Source organism: Stegodyphus dumicola, chromosome 12 (genome assembly GCF_044657685.1).
Source record: "Stegodyphus dumicola isolate Sdum_Otavi_A_Nest chromosome 12, ASM4465768v1".
NCBI lineage: Eukaryota > Metazoa > Arthropoda > Arachnida > Araneae > Eresidae > Stegodyphus > Stegodyphus dumicola.
In genome coordinates this window covers 68,829,550-68,853,888 of record NC_140779.1, presented here as the reverse complement: position 1 = coordinate 68,853,888, position 24,339 = coordinate 68,829,550, and the positions used below count along the sequence as shown (strand labels likewise).

Below are 24,339 nucleotides of genomic sequence, written 5' to 3'. Positions count from 1 at the left end.
TTTTTTTTTTTTTGTAAATTTTGATAACCTTTAGATCATAATTGTTCTTTATTTCATAAATTACGGTTTCATATTTTTAATTTTAGAATTTCTGCATGCCATCTTACAAGATTTAAACTGATGATCTATAATCCGGAAAAATCGATAATCCGGAATCGCCAAAGTCCCGACGAGTCCGGATTAACGACTTTTGACTGTAATATTCCAAATTTGGAAAACATATTCGACATTTTAAAATCAAGTTGATATTTTGATTAATAGGAAAAGATAGTATAATAATATATGCACATAAAAATTTAAGTTTGATGTTTATAACATTCGATTTTCTCCATCAACAGAAGTGTTGTTAAATAAATTCAGTAAGTTGATGTCAAATTTTTAAAGTAATTCACTACCTGGTTGTTATGCAAGTTCTGAATTAAATTTCAGGGTATCAGTGTGCATGCAGAAGACCTCATTCGAGATGGATCACTTATACCCTTTGTTAAAGACAGAAAATTAATCTTATTTTGTTGGGGTGATGACATCAATCACAGCGATGTCATAAAATCACTGAAGGAGCAGGGAGTGGATGGAGTCATTTATGACAAGTGAGTCTTATATTAAATGCAAACTATTTAATATGTTAAACAATTTTCATATGTAGACTAGTTATGCACTAAAACAATGATAAAAAACTCAAATTCATTTTCATTATTATTATTAATTTATATTTCATTTGTCAGAGACAGAAAATTTTCAAAATTTCAATTTTTAGTTTATATTTCTATTAAATATGTTAAAAATAAGGATACATTTTTAAATATTAAATATGTGCAGTATGAAAACAGAGATCCGAAATTGTTGGCAGTTCTGGATTTTAGATCCTCAGTTTAAAACTTGTAAGATGGCCTATAGAAATTAGGAAATTAAAAATATGAAATAGTGAATTTATGAAATAATAAAGCATTTATGACTTTAAAGTAATCAAAATTTACCAAAAAATCTATTTGTTTTATTTAAAATTTTTTCAGTGTAATTTTTTTATTAATAATAATGCTTTAATTTTGTAAATGGACATTATTTCTTATTCAGTTATAATTGTGGTACCAAGAATTCCCTGCGATCGCAATGAAAAACATCTTCATTTATTATATTTTCTTCACAAATTCCATTAATTAGAAAATTTTGCCTTTTGCTTGTGATATCTGAAATTCTTCCGATTTGTGCCCGTCATTATCATCACCACGAAATATGGTAGCCCACCATAAATTATGCTGAGTACTTTTTAAAATACCTGCAGACGGGTCCTCCATGACTTTGCGATATCCTGTACAGCAGACTTTATGTTAAAATATTTCAAAAATTCTTGAATGATCGTGTCACTATTTAGAAGATTTGGCATAAATTTTTAAAAGGCTATTTTTTATCTGCATTTTAGAATGTAGTTGATATTCATAAGCTGAATGACAGATGAACAATTTGATGAAAGCCGTAAGAGATGTTATCTTTTGCTAAAGTCTTTTATTCAAGTTATATATTTGTTCTACTTTCATGAGTTAAAGAAATGTCTATAATCAGAACAATATTTGCATCATTCAGTAAACCATTCAATTTCAAATGTTGTTGAGCATTAGGTATAAATTTATTTCAAACAAATCATTCAATGATGTTTGTGTCATCTATGCTGTTTTATTTATATAATAAACGATAGAAAAAATTTCTGCTTCTTTTCAAGGTTGTGTATTTATTTATTTATTTTTTTTTTCCAGTTATGAAAAGTTCATACTTATGCTTCTTCAGCATTTGCACATGCCAAAATCATTAGTCTCACTTAGGAGCCTTTAATAAATGGGGCCTATTTTCAAAGGTCACCAACGTATTTCAGGTCATATGTTACCAGAAAAAAACCTGTTTCACCAGTGTTATAAATATGTTCTACAGAGAACTTTCAGTGAATTCATCTGCATATTATTTAACTACTTCAGTATCAGCTAATTTGCCATGCTGATTTTTAAGTTTGGTTAATTAATTTGTTGAATATGTGCACTTAGTTTTTAAACACATTTACTTGTAAAATACTTTGGCATGAGCCATTAGCATTGAACCTGTTATGGGTTGCCCTCACTGCAATTTTGTCTGAGTCATTCAGTCATCACTTTTAGCATAACAAATTGTTTTTCTGTTATTTATTATGATGGTGTATCAGAATTCCTTTTTCTGTTTTTTTATTTATCATATACTATTGACTTTACAGTGCCATTCAGAATTCTGAGATGAATATGCCTTAATCCATTTTTTGAACAATTTCGCTGTTTAATTGACTGACATTGAAACATGCCTTTTCTTTGCATATCCTTCTGCACTTCCAGAATTAGAAACTCTTTTCCACATAATTGAAAATTCAAACTTTAAATTTGAAAAGATAGCTGTAATAATAATACCCTGTAGAAAATAACAAGCAGGATCAAATTAGAAAATTAAGAAAGAGCACAATTGGTTATGTTAACTAAACTTAAATTTCTCGGAATTTTCACACTGTTGTGCCAAAGAAAACCAGTATGGGCAACATTTCATTCTAAACAAGTATGTTTTGAGGCTTATTTATTTAGATTAATCAGAAAAATGCTAACCCACTCAAGGGCTGAAAGGGTGGTTGTGATTAATGTCAGTCGGTATATTTTCATTGGCAGGATCCTTACTAGTTTGAAAGTGACATACAAGAATCTTAGGAAAAAAATTGCTTTTATGATGCATACCTGCTTTTTCTTAAGTGTTACATTCTTTATTCGTAGACTTTATAAGGGGTGGGGGTGGAGGGTAATTCTTTTTAAAAATATTTTAATGGTCCAGTATTGGGAATGTGCAGTTTGTACTTCATACTTTATACATGCATACATTTCTTTCCCTTATAATATGATTGAAGTGTTTCGAATGAAAACTGCTTTATGGACTTGTGCTGATCTAAATACCAGGCTTTTGTATTCAATAATAAATATCTTAAATTACTTAGTTTCAGGTAATACATAATATAACACTATCTCAACAATCATCATTACCTCTGATCAACTGATGCAGTTTTTGTTTTGATTTAAGTATGACATCATATCATGAAATATGTGATAATTAAGATTTTAACATGCAAGTTTGGAATGAATTTTCTGTGTTATGGTTATGTTTTAATAATAAATATCTATTGCAATTGTAAGCAAAGTTCATGTGTGTGACTGTAATGAAGCTTGCTAATGTAAGTGAAAAGGATTCAAGGTAACAAAGAAAACATTTTTTCAGTTTCACTCCCCATGATACATCTGCAGTTGGCAATGAAAGTGTTCCCAATGACACTAATAAGCCATGAGATGTAAATAATGAAGACCAGATTTTGTGCAGCTTAACAGGTCAATTAACAAAGATTTGCTGAAGCTTTGATTTGCATGTTATAGTCTAACCTGTAGAATACTACCAGCATGTCTTTTACATCCATACAGAGTAAAATTTTCCGATTTCTTCAAAGGATATGCTTATCTAAATACATAAATGGCAAGGAAAACAGCAGTCATGTATAGAAATAAACAAAAGGCTTAAACACATTTTCAAAAATCTTATAAGAAATCTGTTATTTTTAACAAGTTGATAAAAATTTAAGAATTTTAGCAATAAGTTGAAAAATGTAGTTAATAACTGATTTCTCTCTTTTTTTTTTTTTTTTCCAAATGCTGTTTTGTGACAGGTAAAAGAGGGAAAAAAAACTGCATAATAGACTAAAGGAGACTGATAGCTTCATTTAATTAGTAGTCTGAACTGAATTTTGTTAGGATTTTTTATATATTATAATACTAAATTGTAATAATGTAAAAATTAATGTCAGTAGGATCAGACCCAGCAGTGGCCAAGGAGATAAGATTGCTGAACACTGTTAGTTTAATTTGGGTTGTAATTCTGCTGAACAAAAAAGTGGCTGCATGAATATTTTCATGCTTTTTCTAAAGTGCATGAGCTAGTTTAGGTCCTCCGTAAGGCATTTTCTCCTCATAGGTAGAAAGTCTTTATGCTTTGCTATATTCAAATAAAATGTGAATAGGATCTATAACTACAAATAATAGATTCCATATTATTTGAATTTATCAAGGCAATATGGAAACATGCAGACTGTAAATACCAAAATATCAATGTCTCCTAGAAACAATATTTTTTATTTATCCTCTTAAAATTCCATAAAAACCTAGTGGTGACTTCCTGATCCAGCAATCTATGCATCTGTAGCAAAGACCAAAATGAGGCATATATATGCCCTCTTTTTTGAATATATATATTTTTTATTTATGCAGTACTTGACTCTGTAATTTACTACTATCTTGATTATGGCAAGGTGTAATTTTTAAATAGTATGCTGTGTGTTAGAAAGGATTTATTAATATTTCTTAATGAAATAATTTTACTATTATAAATATACAAAGATAAAATGACATTAATTTCTGCATCAGTAATTATATGTCTGATATTATATCAAGTTTGCAGTGTAATGTCATTTATCATTCTGCTGTTGTACCTTAATAATTGAGCTATACATATGTAGCTATTTGTTATCTAATCAGACACACATTCATTCCTGCTTATGCTGGAGAGTCAAAATTCTGTTGTGTAATTTATAAACAGAGGCAAATAAATTCATTTGAAGTTGAAATCCTAATTGAATAGGCAGCTATTTGGAACTGTTATGTTTTTCATTACAACAGCTAAGACTGAAGCCCACATTTTCCTACATGTTTGTTATAATCAGTTAACCATTTCCTACCAGAAATATGTTCATCTTAACACTTTACTGATTGCTAGCGGTTCAACAGCATACTCATGTCTGACCAGCCACTCAGCTCTGTTTCTGTTTAGACTGTAACATGGGAGTATTATCTGTTCTTTTCGTATGCTCAGATAAAATGACCCACTTCCTGTATTTATAGGATAATTTAGATTTAATAAAAATCTTTTATTTCTATGATATTAAATTATACTTTTTTATCTATTATAGCAGTTTCATTTTATTTGTTATATGATATACCATATTGTTTTGACATACTTAAATAAGAAATAGTGTAATATTTTTTTAAAGTTTGGTATCGTTTAAAGCAATCTCATTTGCGTAGTAGAACATTGCATAATTTACAGACAAAACATGCTTTACTTCTTTTTTTTTTTTTTTTCGTTCTTTGGGGTTTTACACTTTGATCGCTGGTCACTATATTTATAAGTTTTTCAAAATTATACAGTCTTCCGGGATAATCTAATCTGGATGTTCTCCTTATAGGCTCAAAATTAGGTAGGTTGTCGTCATGTTCTATACAGTTAGTTTCACAGTCTTCTATCCACAAAGCAACCACTTTGTGCAAGAAATTCTTGTACATAATATTTTTTGCATTTATAACAGTGTATGCTTTAAATGAATTGAAAAAAGTGTACAGTCGATAAAAAAATTACAACTTGTTTAGTTTATTCCCCCTCCCTCTAAAAATTAAATTAATATTATAGATATTGGTCTGTGCAATCTATGCCCTACATATATTTGTTACAATTTACAATTGAATCAGGTTTTCATATTTGGCCATCTGATCTTTTCATTCTGCTAATTGTGCAGAATGTATAGTTCATATCATATTGGCCTTTCTTTTGCCATTATTTCATATTTCTAACAAAATTTGATGATTTCTACAAAATTCATGCTGACTTCTTGAAAGTTATATTGCTTGGAGTGATCGAGGAAGACCTCTATTTTTTTAATGGTGTCACACACTCGCACTTTATTGTTCAGAAGAATTTTAGCCATACTGATTTTGTTTTGATAAATTTGGTGTTCTTATGTGGTTTAATAACCACTAAAACAGTATTTTCTAATTTTTTACCATCAGCAGCATACACGTGAGAGTTACATACGTAATTTGACAGCTTCACCCAGCACCCTCACAAGTATTTTATATTTTTGTAATTTTTGCAGTATTAAATGTTTTAATTCAAAGTCTACCTCTCCATGAAATTATTTCCGAAGACTATTGCTGACAGGGTTTATATACATTGTTAAAACTTTTCTTTAAATAATCAATGACAGGCTGGATTTTAGCAACCTTATGTGAATTGCGAGAAATGTTCTCATTGTTGCAAAAATGCCAGCTCTGCATTATTTGCACAAATTTGTTCCTGCTCATTACTTGTGAGAAGAATGGAGTTTCTATACTTTGATCAATGGACTGATAATCGTACAGAACATTCTTTTTCACTTGTCCCATTGGAAGTATCAGCCCTAAAAACTTCTTCATTTACAATACCATTGTATCTGTCCATTTTTTCATTCTTGATGGAATTTTATATTTTCTACTACTACCTGTCATTTTTAGGCTGGGGCTGCCTTTGAAATGTTCCTGAATTATTGCTTCAACATTTGTCAACCATATATCATTGTTATCTTCAGCTTTATTTGCATTGTCTTCAACTTTGCTTATCGTATTGACTTCCGAATCATTATATCTTAGTGGCAATACAGAACCTCGCTTCTGAATTATTATATGGCTGCCATCACTTTCATCACCACTGTCTCTTCTGAATAACTGTCAAGACAATCTGATATATCTAAATAAAATTCTTCATTACTAATTTTTTTTGTTCATCACGAATAATAATTTTTCAAAATGATATAAAAATGTGGGAGCTTACAGAGCAACCAACTCAACCTAAATGACAATTGGTCGTTCATGTCCATGACAACCGATTAAAAGTGCCTGGAACAAAAAGCCCATGAATAGGTCAGCAACAAAAAGGCGATTATTGTTGCATTTGGTGTTGCTGAGTTTATTGTGCAGTATAGATGTGCAATTTAAATATTTTTCATCAGTGGGCAGGATTTTGTTTTATTTAGCCTTTTATGTAATGTATTTTCAAGTGTCTGCCCCTCCTCCTCCCTAAAAAAAGAATTATGAATGGAATATGTTTATTTTCGGTAAAAAAAATATATATTTTCCATAAGCTCATCAAAGACCAGTGGTGAATTTGGAGGAAAAACCAGAACTGTAATATCACAATTTTGTTACTGCAGTTTCATGTCACAATAAAATCAATAACATGATGATTAATGAATTTCTCTACATCTGAATCTAAGCATTTGGAATATATATGACAAAGAAATTGTCATGAAGTTTAGCTTTGCAAATCGGAATTTAAAACCTCTTACCTCATTTAAATGCTATCAATCTTTATAGAAATTTGCATTAAAAAACTTTAAAATGTAGCTTTTTTATAATTAGTATGTGAACTCGTAACATTTACAACCAATCCTCCAAAAGTTTGATTAAAAGTAGTTCTCAGTTAATTTCTGTCAGATGAGAATGGTCCCCCCCACACACACCCTGCAGTACGGAAAATATACTCTTCATTGACATACTTTTTCTTATAGAAAATGAACAGTAATTTGTTTCATATATTTTATTAAAACAGATTGTGTAAACAAAAACTGGCATCTGTTATTATTGACATGTACAATGATTATAACCATGTTTGTATCAATTGCAAAACCATTAAATACATGGTTATTAATAACAATCTATACTTACTACTGTATATTATAACTAATTTTCAAATGGATGAGAAACACACCTATGTAAAGTTTTAAATTAGGTTATTAAAAAAAACTTAATGTGGCAGATTTAGAATAAAACTGTGTATTTCGAGGGTGATCAGATACAGATCCATCTTCAGAAGCAAGAACAAAAATAGCCTTTTGGCAAAAATCTTTTTGATCCTGAAGAAAACAGGCCTGTGTTTCTATGTCTGATTGTCTTCAAAATTAATGAGTTTTATTTAAAATGTATAAGGGCGAGTCAAATGAAAGTGAGCCAATGCGAATATATGACAGACAGAGTACTTTATTTAAAGGTAGTCTCCATGAACATTGAGACATTTATCCCATTGACAAATGAGCCGCGTGATTCCCGTCTCATAAAACTCCTTGGGCAGTCGATTCAAAAAGTCTGTAACCGACTCCTTCACGGCGTCATCCGACAAGAATCTGGTACCCTTGAGATGTTTTTTCAGTTTCCCGAAAATGTGAAAGTCGCGTGGCGACAAATCTAGGCTGTATGGAGGATGTTGCAGCGTGTCCCACTTGAACTTTGCCAGTTGTGTCTTAACCACATCAGCGACGTGGGGACGAGCATTGTGTAGCAAGATCACACCATTCGTCAATCTTCCAGGTCGTTTGTTCTTGATTGCGACACGTAGCCAATCCAGCGTTGCACAATATCGCGAACTATGGATAGTCTCTCCACGTTTAGCAAATTCAATCAGTAATGGCCCCTGACGATCGAAAAAAAAAAGTCAATAGCACCTTTCCCGAGGAAATGACAGCCTTTGCTTTCTTCGGGGGTGGTGAATTCAAATGTTTCCACTGTAAGCTTTGCCGGCGTGTTTCAGGTTCGTAGTGGTGCCACCATGATTTGTCTCCGTTCACAATTGCAGACAAGAAGTCGTCACCCTCATTGTGATACCGGATGAGATGAGTCAAAGCAGCGCCGAACCTCTCCGTCTTCTGGCAGTCGTTCAAAATCTTGGGCATCCATTGAGCATACAAAAGCCGATAACCGAGATGATCATGAATTATGGTGTGAACCGAACCGTGACTGATGTTCACACGCTCTGCCAGTTCATCGATGCTTATCCTCCGTTCTTGTCTAATCAGCTCATCAACCTGTGCAATTGTGTCAGGGGTGATTGCAAGGTGGCTTTGGCCCAGTCTTGGATTGTCTTTGCAACTTTCACGTCCTTCTCTGAACCGTTTGCTCCAACGCTTCACAGTGGCCAATGCGATGCAATGTTCACCGTACACAGCAGTCATACGGCGACTAATTTCCTGTTGGGAAACACCTTCAGCTGTCAAAAACCTGACCACACCACGCTGTTCCTCTTTTGGAGCGTCCATTATGTCACGCTACCGTCTTCAACCCAGTGTAAGAGTGCCTTAAAGAACTTTAACCTCACACTTTCGCGCCACTTTCGTAAATGAAGGCTGTTTCTGTGCTACGCGCATGCGCCGCAGATGATGGACCGAACCATTCTTGCTGAGGAGGGGTTGGCTCACTTTCATTTGACTCGTCCTTATATATCAAACTAAGGGTTTTCCTTTTTGGCCTAATTTTAAATGTAATAATGTTATTAATGTTGTTTTGTTCATGTGCTGTCAGATTATTTTAGCAAACAAAAATGAAGGATACCATAAAATACTGTGAAGAATGACTTGAAAGTTACATAAACTAATATAATTGTAAGACTTCTCCTTCTTAAATTGGTACTAATGGATTAAAAAATAAATGACAACCATAGCTTATCATTCCTTAGCTGAAAAAGCAGACTGTTTTCCCATAGAAAATCTTCCTTGAAAGCAAAATTTGTGTGTGCATCTTTATAATAAACATTTAAATATGTCATACATTCCAAATTTTGATCGCATGTGGTTAATCAGGAATTCTCCTTTTCTTTTTCAAAAATTTTTGGAATCAACCAGAATATTTTTTTACGTCTTAGTATAGTGCTTGTGACCACTTTATTGGAAGTCATTATTATTTTTTTATATATTTTGTTCCCTTCTATTCATAATAACCTTCACAAATATTTACACCTAGGAGCCAAAAATTATACACTGCAATCTTTTCAAAATTTCACAGTACCGCAGAATACAATCAGTAATTGCACTTCAAACAACTAAGAATGTTAAACACTGCACAATGCAAAGTGCATATAAAGAGCGAAGCTCACAAGGAGTTATCTCAACACTGCGAACTCGTGCTGAACTGAACAACAACCGATAAACTGATGATGTCCACAGTCTTATATAATTTTGTTCTGGCCGCCGAAAGATCTCTGATATTTTCCATTTCTCAAAATTATATAAAGACATGTGAGAGCTGGATACAGTTACAGTTACATAGAGATCAATTTGTGTTATTCAGGTATTCAGTAACAATGCCCAGTTATACAGGGACCAGAAAGAATTAAAAAAAAAAACTTTAATTTCACTAAAACTATTTACATATGTACAAAATTCATAACAATATTTTTAATCAAACGTTATTTGCTCATTTTCATTTCTTGATGGTACACTTTTAGTTAAAAAAGATAATACACTTTCAGTTTGTGAGGTAAAAAGTATATTAATATGATTTTGCATACTTTCAGTATAAAATTTTATTCATGCCAAAAAAAAATCACTCACTTTCGGTATTATTTCTGAATCATTGATATATACAGCCAACAAAATTTCGTAATAGTACTTTTTAGAAGAGGTAATGAAAAAGCATGCAAGGCCATCGCCAAGGGAAGGCTGCCTTTCTAGACTGGAAAACTAACTTGTATTCAAATTACACGTTTTAGGAGTGGTTAACCTCTTGGCCACTGGTGGTATACTTTTTCGAAGAGAAATATGGGCAATAAAATGAATGTTTTCATTGAGAAAACATAAACCTTATTTTGGAAGTAGAAAAGAAAATCCTCAAATCTGAATATAATGAATTTCCAAATTTTAAATTCACACAATTTATCTTTGATACAATATATATACACTAGTGTGCAAAACAAACTTTTTCTAATTTTGGCCATGCTTCTGGGAGGAAAAAAAAAAAAAAAAATTGGGAGACATAAAATTCATACTGCTGTGGCACAGTGTAGTACAGTCAAAAGTCATTAATTCGGACACCCATAATCCAGAATAATATATAATCCGGACCTCAAAGCTAAAAACTTTCTGTGCATGCATTGCATTGACTTTTATGGCTGCGAATATGCGCATAATACGTTTACGCTTGCATGTTTAATGTATAATGGACGGTGGTTTGTGTGGTTTTCCCCATGTGTAACGCGTATACGAGCCAGTTTTCCTTAGAAAGTCCTCCACGAAAGCATCCCTCCTCTTAGGCAGATAGTCCTCGAGGCTATGCCATAATCATGCACACATTTGTCAGGCTGAAAATGACTTTCTTCAATGAGGAAGACATGACTGCTTTGGTGAGGTTTTCAGTCTTTGTGTTCTCCTACACTACTGGGCTGCTATCAATGGTAAGCAGCATGTGAATAGGTCACCTTTATTAAGTTGCCCCTGGCCAGAATAAACTGGTGCACATGTCATCTGGTTGGCCATGTGCAACTGCTGAGATGTGTTGCTCACTCTGATTTCAATCCCTTTTTACCTGCAGAGTGATATATTTGTCATCAGTCACTATTGTTTTCCATAGCCGACTACTACCAACCTTTCTTGCAGCTGTACCTGTCATTTGGAAGGCTCATGAAACAACACTAGTCATAACATTCCAAACTCTTGGTCAACTATGTCAAAACAAACTGTTGTTTCTCAAGCTTGCCATCGTTCTACCACACATAAAGGCGTTCTGGTGTTCTCTTTTAGCTATACGGCACGTACAATCTCACTTTTGTTTGCAAAAGTATGTCTGGAAGTGTGCCTTCTTTTATTAAGTTTCCTTGTACTGCACATGTTGACTTCTTAGATTTTACGGGACATGACAGATATGATGCTGATATTTGCATATGCCTCACCTTTCTACTGAATTGTCCTTTCATTCTACTGATCACAAAAAGCTGTTTTCAACAATTTCATGGTTGTATGTTGAAAAATGAAATTGTTGCTTAAGTTTTGCACACTAGTATATATACAGTGTAGGATTTACATATAAGCTCTACAACCCTAAAAAAACCCTCTAGGTATCCAAAAATCATATTTGGCACTGACACATAATATCTCGACTTGCAAAAGGCCCCATATTTCAAATAACTTAGGGTCTCTATCTAGTCTAAATCCGGCCCTGTATATATATCCGATATGTTCATTCAGAAAGGAATTATAAAATTTGAAATATTTTTACATTTCAAAATAAGTTATTAAAAATACATGCTGAAAGAGTTATATTTGTAAACTATTACTGTTGTAGCTTGTTGAGTATTTTAAATTATTTCTCGTGGCTAAAAATAATTGCGTAAAATCTCTATAGCTATTGTATATCTTTTAATATGTATTCCAGGCTGAACGAAATTATTTCTAATTTATGACAATTTCTTCAAAATCTATTGATGTCTTAAATGTAAATTTCACTTTCTTTTGCCAAAGAAATTCCTTTTCACAAGTTTTTAATTATTATTGTCATACAGCTGATGCTTGAAAGCTCTCATTACTTCAAAAAATTTAACTAAAAAAATTCACCCCAGGGTCAGCAAGTGTTATGGCTGGTATTTATGACTTCTTGTGAGAACGATTGCTGTCCCCCCCCCCACTACCAGTTAAGCACAGCAGTTGAGGGAATAAGAGTGGGGGAAAAAAAAAAAAAAACATTCTTGATTAATTCAAGAAGGAAAACGTGTGGTGGAATATTTCATTTCGAATGAAATTGATTATGTCAAAATCTGTAGTAAAATAAATAAAAAATCTATAATAATAAAATTTAACAGATAGAAGGAATTGAAAAGCCCTCCATCTTCATGTTATTTTATCCTCATAAAGTTAGGTTAATGAATGATTCACATTATCAAAACTTCTGAATATATTATAACTGCATGATACAATATTCATTATCTGTGATTTCTTATTAATATTTTGATGCATGCCATAAGTATTAAATCAGTTAAATCCCTTTTCCAGAATGCATGCATTATTTTTCTTAGCACTTTCATATTTATCTTTGCTAATTACCCTTTTGCTTAATTTTGCTATGCATAATTTTCATTGCTACATGTTCTGATATTTTAAATTTATTTGACTGTTCTGAATTTTAATTTTATTGTAATATTTTATTCCTTTTATTTGGTTCAAGTTTTCTATCTAAATTAGCCCAAAATTTTAGACCAAATTGACACATTCTATGCCTTGGTATATATATGTGCATTACTTTCCATTCAGGCCTGTTGTAATGTTGGTGGCTTATACAACAGAACATGCTAGTAACATCTTTAGGTTATAATTTGTCCTAAATATAAATTTTATTCAGAAGGTGCATGTAAATAAATAATAAATTAAAAGTTCCTTATAGCAATATATATATATCCTATATGCTATCAGTGTCATATATTGCCATAAATGTAACAGTTGTACATATATATATTATGTGAAATAGTTTGGTGTAAAACATTTTGTAAAGAAAATCTTAAATGGCCAGAAGGGAAAGTTTGCTGATAGCCATATATGGACCATGTGGCAAGGAATGTGTTAAGTATTTTGTGGTTGATTCTGCTCTATAGTATTATAAAATTTATACGACCAGTGACTGTTCTTGATGACATGCCTCAGACTTGCTTTTTTTTTTAGGGTTGATGAATTTACCACAAATCAGGAGAATATTTTCCTCGTTGAGTCGTCAAAGGCACGCATGGGACTTCTGGAACTTGCAGGTTGTGCTGCAGAATCTCTCAGTACTTGGTCTTCTACATCTACTAATTAATTATTTATTTATTTATTGAACATTCTTTTTATTATTGAGCTTATAAAAGTCCTCACCCCTTAGTTATATTTCCTGCCCTTTTGAGAATTTAATTTTATATAAATTTACCACGTTTATTTTGTATTGAACTTGCACATTGTTTTTATATTTTTTAGTTGTACTTTGTATAGAATTAGTATTTAAAGCCCATTAATATCAGCAGTTAACATATAATAATCAAATAAAGTTTATCACTGAGAAGTTGTATTTCATTGCATTTAGTTTCATGTTTCATTAGATGAGTGAGAAAAAACTTCCTGGTATAAGTTCATGTTTGGACATATATTCTAAAGATCTATAGCTAATTTAGACTACTGAAAATTGTTTTATATAAACCCATTTTAAATTTGGTGTTGGATTTTCCGTTATAAAAAGGTAAAATTAAATTAAAGTTAGGAACATGCTGGTAATTTATGAACTTTTTTTACTATTACTGTATTTTTTAAAATAGCTTATAAAACTGCTCTAAACTAGAAAAGAAAATTTACAGATATCCTCAGAACGCATTTGAACACCTTAAGCAGCTCATTAGTACAAACACTAAAATATAAAAATCAAAATTTAAAAAATAAATAAATAAATAAAAACATGCTTTAACTACGCAGATATGAAAAATTTCTCTGGAGACATTTTGAGTCATCAGTGTCAGAATTATTTCTCCAAATGGCCAAGATGGTTGCTGAATTCCTAGATTGCACCAAGTCATAATTCCCATTCCTTCTTTAGTGATGAAAATATTTGTATAGTTTGATTCACTGATGATTGAGCATTGTAGATGAAACTACGATATCTTAATCAAATACACATGCTTATGATTTTTGATTATACATTACAAAAATCATAAGCAAGCTTATTTGAAAAAAATTTAAATGTTGACAATAACATACTGTAATAAAAACACATACTTCTGTTGTGTGTGGGGGGACAGGATTCAGAAATATATATATGTATGCACATATATGATTACATACATACATGAAAACATACACCCAGGTATACATATCTGGTTGTAACGAAAGTTTTCCACCAAGAAACGTTCTTAATAAAGTTAGAAAAAAAAGATGAAAGTAGTACCTTTAGTGCAGGTAATAAACACTGCCCAAATATATGATTCTGATTTTATGAATGTTTAGGTAGTTTTTCAAAGCCTTTTGGACCAGAAACTTGGTGGTCACGAGTTTAAAAACAGATCAACCTCATTTCGGACATCCTGTGCAGAATGGAAGGTAGCACCAGCAAGCTCCACTACCGGAATGAGAATCCTTGCTTTTATTCCCATCAGTATAAATAAGGGTAGCTTTAGCGGGAATTGCATGTATAGTTTCTAAGGCAGATTGTCGTAAGAGAGCCGGAATATCATTTTTCTTGGAAACTTGAGATAAAAGTTCCGTATGAAACTCGATTCTAGGGAGTCCCTCAGACAAATCTAAACATTGTTTCAAGGAATGCTGCTCAACATTACGGTCAATTATACCAGCATACTCAATTTGACTAAGTGGGCTATTTTTCTCAAGTCTTTGGTTATTACTCTAGTGCTGCAGGAATTCTGAAGTTCTATTATGGGAGCAATAACTGAAAAGTTTATTTCTTCTTAGGCTAAGGAGTTGAAGGTCTATATCATACAACTCAATTTTATTCGGGCAACTGTTGCATAAGCTAGTTATAGTACGAGAAGCACTAAGTTGGACTCTTTCCAATTTCTGGAGGTTGGTAGAAGAGGCACAACAGTAAACGGGGAACCAATATTGCAAAATAGGTCATATGATAGCTGAATAAGTATTTCTCAAAGTGCAAGCATTGGCTCTCCAATCACATCCCGAGATATACTTTAAAATGTTCAGTCGTTTTCTACCCCTAAAAACCAGTGCATCCACATGTTTGTTACTAGTAATCTCTGGATCGAGAATGAAGCCCAAATATTTGGGATGTTTGTCATACGTAAAAGGCAAGTTATTCATAAAAAATTTTGGATGATAATTATAAAATTTCCTATTGGTGGTAAAAAAACTTAACAATAGATTTAGTTGAATTAAAACTTAATTTGTGGTCTTTCGAGAATTTCCACAGTTCTTCAAGGATAAGATTTATATTGATTCAGTTGAACTCACATCTGGGCGATATCATCCGCAAATAGCCCAACCTCACATCTCCTTGATTTAATCTTCTCAATTCCAGCCAAATACAGTCAAAAAAGAACTGGGCTCAACACAGGAGGACAACCCTGGGGGACACCTTGGCTCAATTTAAAGGTGTTTGACATAGTGGAATTAAGCTTTACTTTTGTCAGCCTATTTCTCAAGAAATCTGCGATCCAGGTCAAGGCTTTATCCCTGATGCCAAAGTCTTCGTAGGGTTTAATAATTACTTTGTTTCCAGACACGGTCAAATGCCTTTGATAAATCTAGAAAAGCAGCCACAGTATGATTGGTAGGTCGCTTGTTTTGGCCATCTCTAATCTTCTGGCTGAGATAAACCAATTGATCAGTGGTGCTATGACCTCTTCTGAAACCGTATTGTTCTTTTGGTAGGAGGTCATTGGGTATCCAGATGGAAGAGCAACCACCCCATAATAATATTTTCCTTGACTTTACATGCAATGCTGGTTAGGGCAGTGGGTCTGAAGCTAACAGGTGATCCATCAATTTGGCCAGGTTTCACAACAGGTATGATTGTGGCTCTTTTCCACTCTTTGGGAAGGCGTCTAAGACTCCAAGATTGATTCTGTATATTCAGAAATTTCTTTCTTGCATGAATGCCAAGATGCCCAATCATCTGTCCAGGAGTTTTGGTCAAGTCAAGATTCTCGAGTGCCATTTCCAGTTTATGCATGGAGAAGGGGGATTGCCCGAGACAGCAATGTGCAAGATTTCTGGACCTTTTGGCCACTTATCAAATTCTGTAAAAGTCAGCTCACTTATCTTCTGGTAACGTGCCCAGAGGAAATCAGCCGCAGCTTTGTTGTCTATAGGGATATTGCCATTCGTATCTAAAATAGTATTACATCTCTTTATCTGAGGTTGTTCACTGCTAATATTGTTGATCAATTTCCACAGTTTCATATCAGATGATCTAGCATCAAGTCCCTCACATGTATCCAACCACTTTTTCCTCTTGAGCAGCACATAGATTCGTTTTATTTCTGCATTGACTTTGTTCATCTCTGTCCTGTTAGATTCGTTTTATTTCTGCATTGACTTTGTTCATCTCTGTCCTGTTTTGCTTTGTAATACTGTTTTTTAACCTTTTTGTGTCGGACCTCAGTTTGACATTTTCCTTGATAGCAACATCAACATAGACTAACATCTCACTGTACATCCTTGATAGTACTATCGAGGGTGTTTACCTTCTTCGATATGCTCTTTGTGGGGCAATCCCATCAAATACAAAGCATGATTATTTGTTAGTTAAATTGTGATTTGTGACACTGCTAACAGGCTCACCGGGAGCAAACCAACTCCCTTTTCAGCCTGTGTTGAGTAAATCCACTTTTCATCACAAGTGATGAATCGATCCAGAATGTTGCCTTTGCATTGATATTTGAGCAGATTAGTGCAGGCCCAAACACATCTGTCTTTATCTGCTTGAGTCAGCTCATGCAACACTCAGCAGCTGAACTTGTACATCAAGTTTATGCAATGCATAGCACGACTAATGGACATGGCACTGACGTCTAACTCCTTAGCAAGTTCTCGAGTGTTTGCGTACTGATCTTCTTCCACTAGCCCTCGCAGGCAAGTTTTATCAACATCGGTAAGCTGGCCAGAGCACTGTGCTTCTTGAATGTCATTATCCTTGTTTTTGAGCTTTTGGTACCAAACCTTGACCTTAACAGTGTCAAATGACACATAATTAGTATCATAATTTGATGACATTCATAGCTGACTTTTGCAACAGAAATTGAAGTAAATGATGATTCTAATCTGGTAGCGATAGTTCCATTTCAGACACCTTGTACTTAATGGTAATATTTTTCTACAAATATCACAACACAGTGTTCTAAAGAAAGTCTTTCTTTCAAATGCCAAAATCGTTTGACAAAATATGGTTAAATATGTCGACGTGAACTGTTTGCACAAATATTTGCAATGATGGGACTTTTGTTAAAACCCAATACATTTCTGAATCCGGTCCTGATAACAGAGCCTTTGATATATTTGGATGGCTGTTCTTTATACTATGTGTTCTTTATAATAAAATAATTCTGTAATCATAGTCATTGTACCCTTCATAATGAAATGATTCTGACTTTGAATGTCATGGTTAATGCTTGTATTAAAAGCAAGAATGTATGAGAAGCTGGTAAAATCCATCCTGATGAATTGGGCAGAATTGGTCACATAAGTTGTAGAGGAAACTTAATATTACTGCTTACTATGCTTTCTTACTTCTATATTTACATTTAAACATGTATCATAATCCAAATATTTTAAATTTTATTTGTTTTTAAAGTGTATAACATTAATTTCTCCACGTAATTGTAAGTTTAAAAGTTTTTTAGATGAATTTTTAGTTAAACATGCAGTGAACCCTTTTCCAATGAGCACCTTCAAAAGTGACTAATGTTTCTGAGAATATAATATCAGTACTGATAATTTTAATAGCATTATGTAAGAGAACTAATTGCTAACCTGAGATCATAAAATAATTCATCATAATTACAGTATTTCAAAAGTTAATAGTTTGGTATATTTAATATATAATTTTTAAAATTCTGAAAATCTCAAGTAATTAGGTGTAAAATAAGATGTCTGCAAAATAAAAGTTATTAAAGATGCTACTACTAGTTGTCCCAAAGGAATCAGCAGAAAAGTGCAATACATACTTCATAGTAAAAAGCTGGTTATTTATTATGCAAATTATTTTTAAAAAGGAAGTGGTAAAACTTCTTTGGATGAATATTTTTAAAAGCAATGAATGGTTCTGAAAATGTGGGGCAAAAAAATTAAGATTCTCCTTCCTTATATGTAAACCTCTTTTGTTAAAGTTAAAAAAAAAAAAAAAAACTAACATTTTTATTGGAGTTTCTCTCTGTCTTTCACTTTGATTTGCATCATTATTTCATATTATTATTATTTGCATTTTAATTTTCTTGACCTAAACGATATAGTGAGTAGTGGCAGCTGAACAACCCAACAGTGACCTCCTATTTTTTATGTGAACCGTTTTGGTTCTTTTCACATCAGTTGTTTATTTTCTACACGTCAAACATTACTGGAGTTTCATCCAAATTTCCAATATGTGATGATAATTGTTTTTTTCATTCGTTAAGTCAACAACATTGCGGAAGCCTTTGCGAAACTTTTGTTTTTTCTCGATGTAAATTATTCTTTGCTATAAATCAATTGCACCCACTCAGAGTTGCTTCAAGTTTTCACTTTCATTTGCATTCTTTTTTGTCCACTTAAATAAACATATGCTTTTTCTTATCACAATTAATTCCTTGCGCCGGTTTTCTAGGACCCAGTTGCAATATTTTTTTCTAGGATAGACCATTTTGTTATTTGTTATTCCTTTAGGCAAAACACATTTATTATTTAGTATATAAATTTTTGTGATTTCCATTCGTATATGCCCCCGTTCGGATATGGAGCTTTAACCAACCCCAAACATTCCTGCATCAACATGATTTCCGTTTTCTTTTGCAGATTGGAACATTAGATCAACTGTATTTCAACTAAAGCCACTTCAAAATCACACCTTCAAATGACTATAGAAAGAGAAAATATATGACTACTAATTCTGCAAATTCATTCACATTGAAAGTGCACTTTTACCCCAAATTATGTCCCCCTTTTCACAGAACTCTAGAATAACATTCTTGTGTGTACCAGCATTGAATACAACCCATCCTTTCTGCAGAATTATTTACTCTTTTAGGCATTTCTCTCCAGATGCTATTGTTCTCTTTATCACATGCGAGTTCAGTATACCATTGTTCAAAAGCCTGGGAAAATCCTTCGAATGGATAACTTCTAAAAAATAAGCACATTGCACATGTGCCTTTCTGGTTTCTTTCTAAAAAGAAGGTTGCATGTTATTATAGCGAATATACCTAAAAATTAAAAAATGTTTATAGGTTCACATGTTATACATTGGAATATATGGTAATTGTGAAATGTAATTTATATACAAGGGTTGGAACTTTAATGGTGGCAACTATTTATTTACAAGGAATACAAAAGTGATTCATGTCACCATGTTTTACAGTCCTTCAATATAGTCGCCAGTATTGTGTACAACTCATTTCCAACGATGTGGAAGTCGCAGAATACCTGTAGCAGCGCCTGTTTTGTTGATAGTTTGAATGGACCGGTCTACTGCCGCAAGAATCTCAGGAACAGTTTGAAAGTGGTTCCTTCATCTTAGGAATTAAGTCATAGTCACAAGGGCTTAGATCTGGGAAGTATGGTGAATGGTAAAGCACTTCCCAGCCCCATTGCTTGAACAAATTAGTCACAGCGTGCGCTGCATGCGGCCGAGCATTGTCATGCAAAATGAGAGGAGCGTTCTGCAGAAAAGTCGCCGTTTTTTTCTCAAAGCTGGTCGGAGATTGTGCTCCAAAAATGAGCAGTAATATTGCGCAGTTATGGTCTGCTGTGGGGGGAACGGTATGCGTTAGGATGACACCATCACAGTCGTACACGAGAATCACCATAACTTTCACATTGCTGGGGTTCTGATGAAATTTCGAATGTCGTGGTGACCCGTGATGATGCCATTCGTTTGATTGGCATTTCAGTTCTGGCTGGTACGATCGGGCCCAAGTCTCATCCAGCGTAATGATACGGCGTAAAAAAGCATCTCCTTCATGCTCATAGTGCTCCAGGTGGGTTCGGGCAGCATTGTATCGTAGCCATTTCTGCATTTCCATCAATTGATGTGGAACCCATCGTGAAGCAATTTTTCTCATGGACAGGCGTTCCTTCAGAATGTGCAGCACAGTTGTATGTGCTAATCCTGTTTGTCCAGCCAGCTGATGATTCGTTTGGCGGTGATCACTGTTTGTTAGTGCGGCAACAGCTTGCACGTCTGCATCGCTGACACTTGGACGACCTGGCCGCAGCATGTCTGCCACGTTTTGGCGTCCTTCATTGAATGCTTTCACCCATCTTCCTACGGTTCTGTACGGTAATGCAGATTCCCCGCAAGCCTCTTGAAGCCCTTGATGACACTGTCGTGCTGTACGACCTCTGGCACATTCAATTTTTATCCACCATCGTTGTTCTTGTTTTGAAAACATCCTGACAACACTTACTTTAGACCGCGAGCTAATACAAGGATCCGTTCTTCGCGTGACGTAGGCAGGACGAGTCTTTTTGCTGAGAGGTAAACTACAGTGGTATACGCGATATTCTTTGGTTTTGTTGCGTAGCGTTTTTTCAGCTGTGTTGTCACTATTAAAGTTCCAACCCTCGTATATGTGTGTATAAAATCATTATATATCATAAAAGAAGAAAAATTGATTACTTCATATATAGCATAAAATATAATACACACTGCTGATAAATAGATTCATGGTAAAGCATCTTCTTAAATACAAGAAAGAGAAAAAGCAAATTTTATGACTGTATAAATAACATAAAAATCAGTACTATTCGGTTTCGAGGGCTGTAAAAAAAATTGCAGCGAAAATGTACGCACAAAAGTTTGCCAAATCTAGCAAACGCGCCAAATCTAGCGTATGCGCTGATTTCAGATTGCGTAAGTTTACATAGTTCTATATTTCTTAAGATGCCATTGAAATACTAGTTTAATTTTTAAATCCTTTTTTGATATCCTGTGGATTTAACAATTTGGAAATTGCCCATGTTGCAAACTTGGCAATAGAATTTTGTGTAAAGTGCAGAATCACCCACTGCTTGACACGTTTTTAAGAATTGCACATACTCGGTATCCATGTGCACATCGACCTATTTTCACTTTAAAAAAAATCCTAAAATTGCACAAAAATGGCACTGCGCACACCTTTGACCTTTATATATGTACACATTGACCGATTTTCACTTAAAAAGTAAAAGAAACTTGACAAAAAAAACCCTTGTAAAAAGCGACAAACAAATAAGTGAGCGATTCTGTACTTTACCAAGAATATTTTCAAAGAAAACGCATCATTTGTTATAGAAAATTACGTTTGAACAACCAACGAGATGAAATTATCCTTTAGCGATAAGTCGGTAGCGAAATAGCGATGCAGGCATCCATTCAGTTATGTTTAGCAATTTTTATATAAATTATAATAATGATCTGAAATAGTTATTTACTCTTATGCTTCCATTCAGTCATGTTTAGCCTTTTTCATATAAATTACAATAATAAAGTATTATGTGAAATTAAACTTTCATCTAAACTAAAACATCAATCTTAAATAGTTATTTACTATTATACTTCCTTTCTTGCCGCAATTATTAGGGTTGCCGCAATTGTTTTTGGCAGCATTGGCATCAACAATAGTTTGGCGATTTTTTACGGCCCTCGAAACCGAAAAGTACCTAAAAATTATATAATTAATATAAAATTTTATGTATAATATTCAAATTATAAATGTTGAATGTAAAAATTTTGTTAATTTTTATATTCACATTATAACTCAGAATGCACAAAATTTATATAATTTAAAGAATTATCTAATCGTTGCCACATGTTCTATCCAAATACTATAATAAAGCTAGAATGATGTATAAAAGAAATTAAGGAAACAAAACAAAAAAGAAACAGTTTTTCACAGACGATTGAGTATTTCTCATTCAATTAATTCAGTTCTCACTTCACGACAAGGCAAAAATACATAAAAGCTCAAAATATCTGTATTAAAAATTAACGAAGTAAATCTTAAACACTTATTTCCTCGAAAGAATTCCAGACAGGATTAAGCATGATTTAATTCACAATAATAAATGAAGGCATTTTATCTTTGCAGTTGCAAAACAAAGTTTCTCTAGATTGGCAACAAATCCACTAGTCTGCTGTTTCAAATGTAAACAAGAAATGGCTGCCATCAAAAAAATTATTAGGCTTAGTGGCACTTAAACAACTTTAAAATTATTAATAATTCTAAAAATATTGCCTACAGATTTACTAAAGGCATAAAAACCTTAACCGGAAGATAAGAACAACATAATTAAATCATTTTAAAGCAAAAAATGTATAATTTACAAACATATAAGAGTAAAGAAACTGAGATCACTGAGCCAGGTAACAGAGTGGATATATATATATATAAATATATTTATATACGTTTAGTGCGGCCGATTGTAACCAAAATACGAGGTGCACATCTACATGTTATAATAGTCCTACATACAAAATTTCAACGGTCTGAGGCTACTCGTTTTTGAGTTATGCGAGATACGTACATACGTTCGTACAGACGCTACGAAAAATTCTCTTCAGAATTCATTTTAAAGTAGTTTTATAATTTTTTTGGAGGAAAAGAGTATTTTATTCAATCCTTACATACAGATATCATGCAAAAACATAGTTAAATTGCATTCGCTAGTGGTGAAAATGGATATTTTCGTTGAAATATTCTGCCTGAAACTTTTCGCGATTACAGTACTTCCTTTTTACTTCGTACAAGGAAGTAAAAATGCATCTTTCTATACCTTACAATAGCAGGTCACTTATAGCAAGGTGAAAAAAATACTCTATTTATAAAGAAATCAATTAGGATCCGAAAGAAATATTGAATCATATTGTAGCAGTTTTTTTTCTGACATCAGTTGTAACGTTATTTTTTCCCTTCAAGATCGTACAGGGTTCGTGTGGATTTGGAGTGAATAACGACGACACTTGATGAAGTATCAAAACACACTTTATTTATCAATATTAATCAGGACAGCTCCAGAACACTTTTACAGTCGTCGATGAACTACTATAAACACGATCAGCGACACAGGTTATCAGGCTATCACGGTGGAGACAGCTTCACTGCAAAGCACCAGAGTACAGCTCCCGACTCTGCTCGGTCGTTCTCAAAACTCTACGTACTCTCGAGACTCTCCACGCTACAACTCGCGATGCGCTCGACGACACACAGTCCCGACTCTTCGGTTCAGTCGTTCCCAAAACTAGACACGCTCTCTTGGCGATGCACTAACCGCGATACACTAAGAGACTCCTTCGGTGAACTCGACAACCCACTTGGCACTCGCTGCCCAGCTGTCAACTCCATTGACTCTCTAGACAAGACACCAACTCGATACTATCTAACTTGCACTCTAGACGAGGCACACACACTAACTAACTGCAGACCAGCAGGGTTTATATAGCTTTTAACTGGTGTTCGAGAACATTCTGGTCTAAACCGGTAAGAATTCGTTCCAGAAGGTTCTTTCCGTCCATGGCATATTGCCAATTTTGTCGCCAAATGGGTAATTTCTCGCCAAATGTGGCAACCCTGCCTTCCCTTGCCATTTTATGGCAACCCAAAACTGCTTTGCGGGGAAGCGTCTGTACGTTTTGTAACACTGCACGTCCCGGGCAGTACAACCCTTGATCAGAAGCATAATTCGATACAAACAAAAGGTTCTAAAACAAACAAATAACATAACTAAAGAAGCAAATATTTACATTATGTACATTAAAGTTCAGAATTAATTGCAGTCTCAGTCTATGTAAAATATACCCGGATCAAATACTTTTCCACTGCAATTCTCAGATGCATTTCTGTTTTGCATATCACAGTATGAAGATTCAGTCCTTTGAGACTTTTCATCTGCAGAAACATCTGAAACAATTTGTTCACCACTCTGAAGTTTGTTCGCATCTTGTGTACAGTTCACCTCGGCATTTTCAGCAGCTGGTACATGCACATTTTTCTCCGTTTCCTGAGAACCAGCTCCAAATTCTG

At 33.6% G+C, this 24,339-nt stretch overlaps 1 protein-coding gene across 3 annotated transcripts in view; it reads left to right on the top strand.

Annotated features, from left to right (window-relative positions):
• LOC118181448 (glycerophosphocholine phosphodiesterase GPCPD1-like) overlaps nucleotides 1-13,691 on the top strand; it is a 59,436-nt gene extending 45,745 nt beyond the window's left edge. Inside the window, exons 15-17 of one of the 3 annotated variants that reach the window (XM_085806528.1) lie at nucleotides 430-590; nucleotides 3,271-3,377; nucleotides 13,319-13,456. In XM_085806528.1, coding sequence (XP_085662654.1) covers nucleotides 430-590; nucleotides 3,271-3,337 — 228 coding nt within the window. In that variant the 3' untranslated portion in view covers nucleotides 3,338-3,377; nucleotides 13,319-13,456. Of the gene's footprint in view, nucleotides 1-429; nucleotides 591-3,270; nucleotides 3,378-13,318 lie in introns of all 3 variants that reach the window. The other 2 variants (XM_085806527.1, XM_085806529.1) reach the window with 2 other exon arrangements.
• The last annotated feature ends 10,648 nt before the right edge of the window (nucleotides 13,692-24,339 follow it).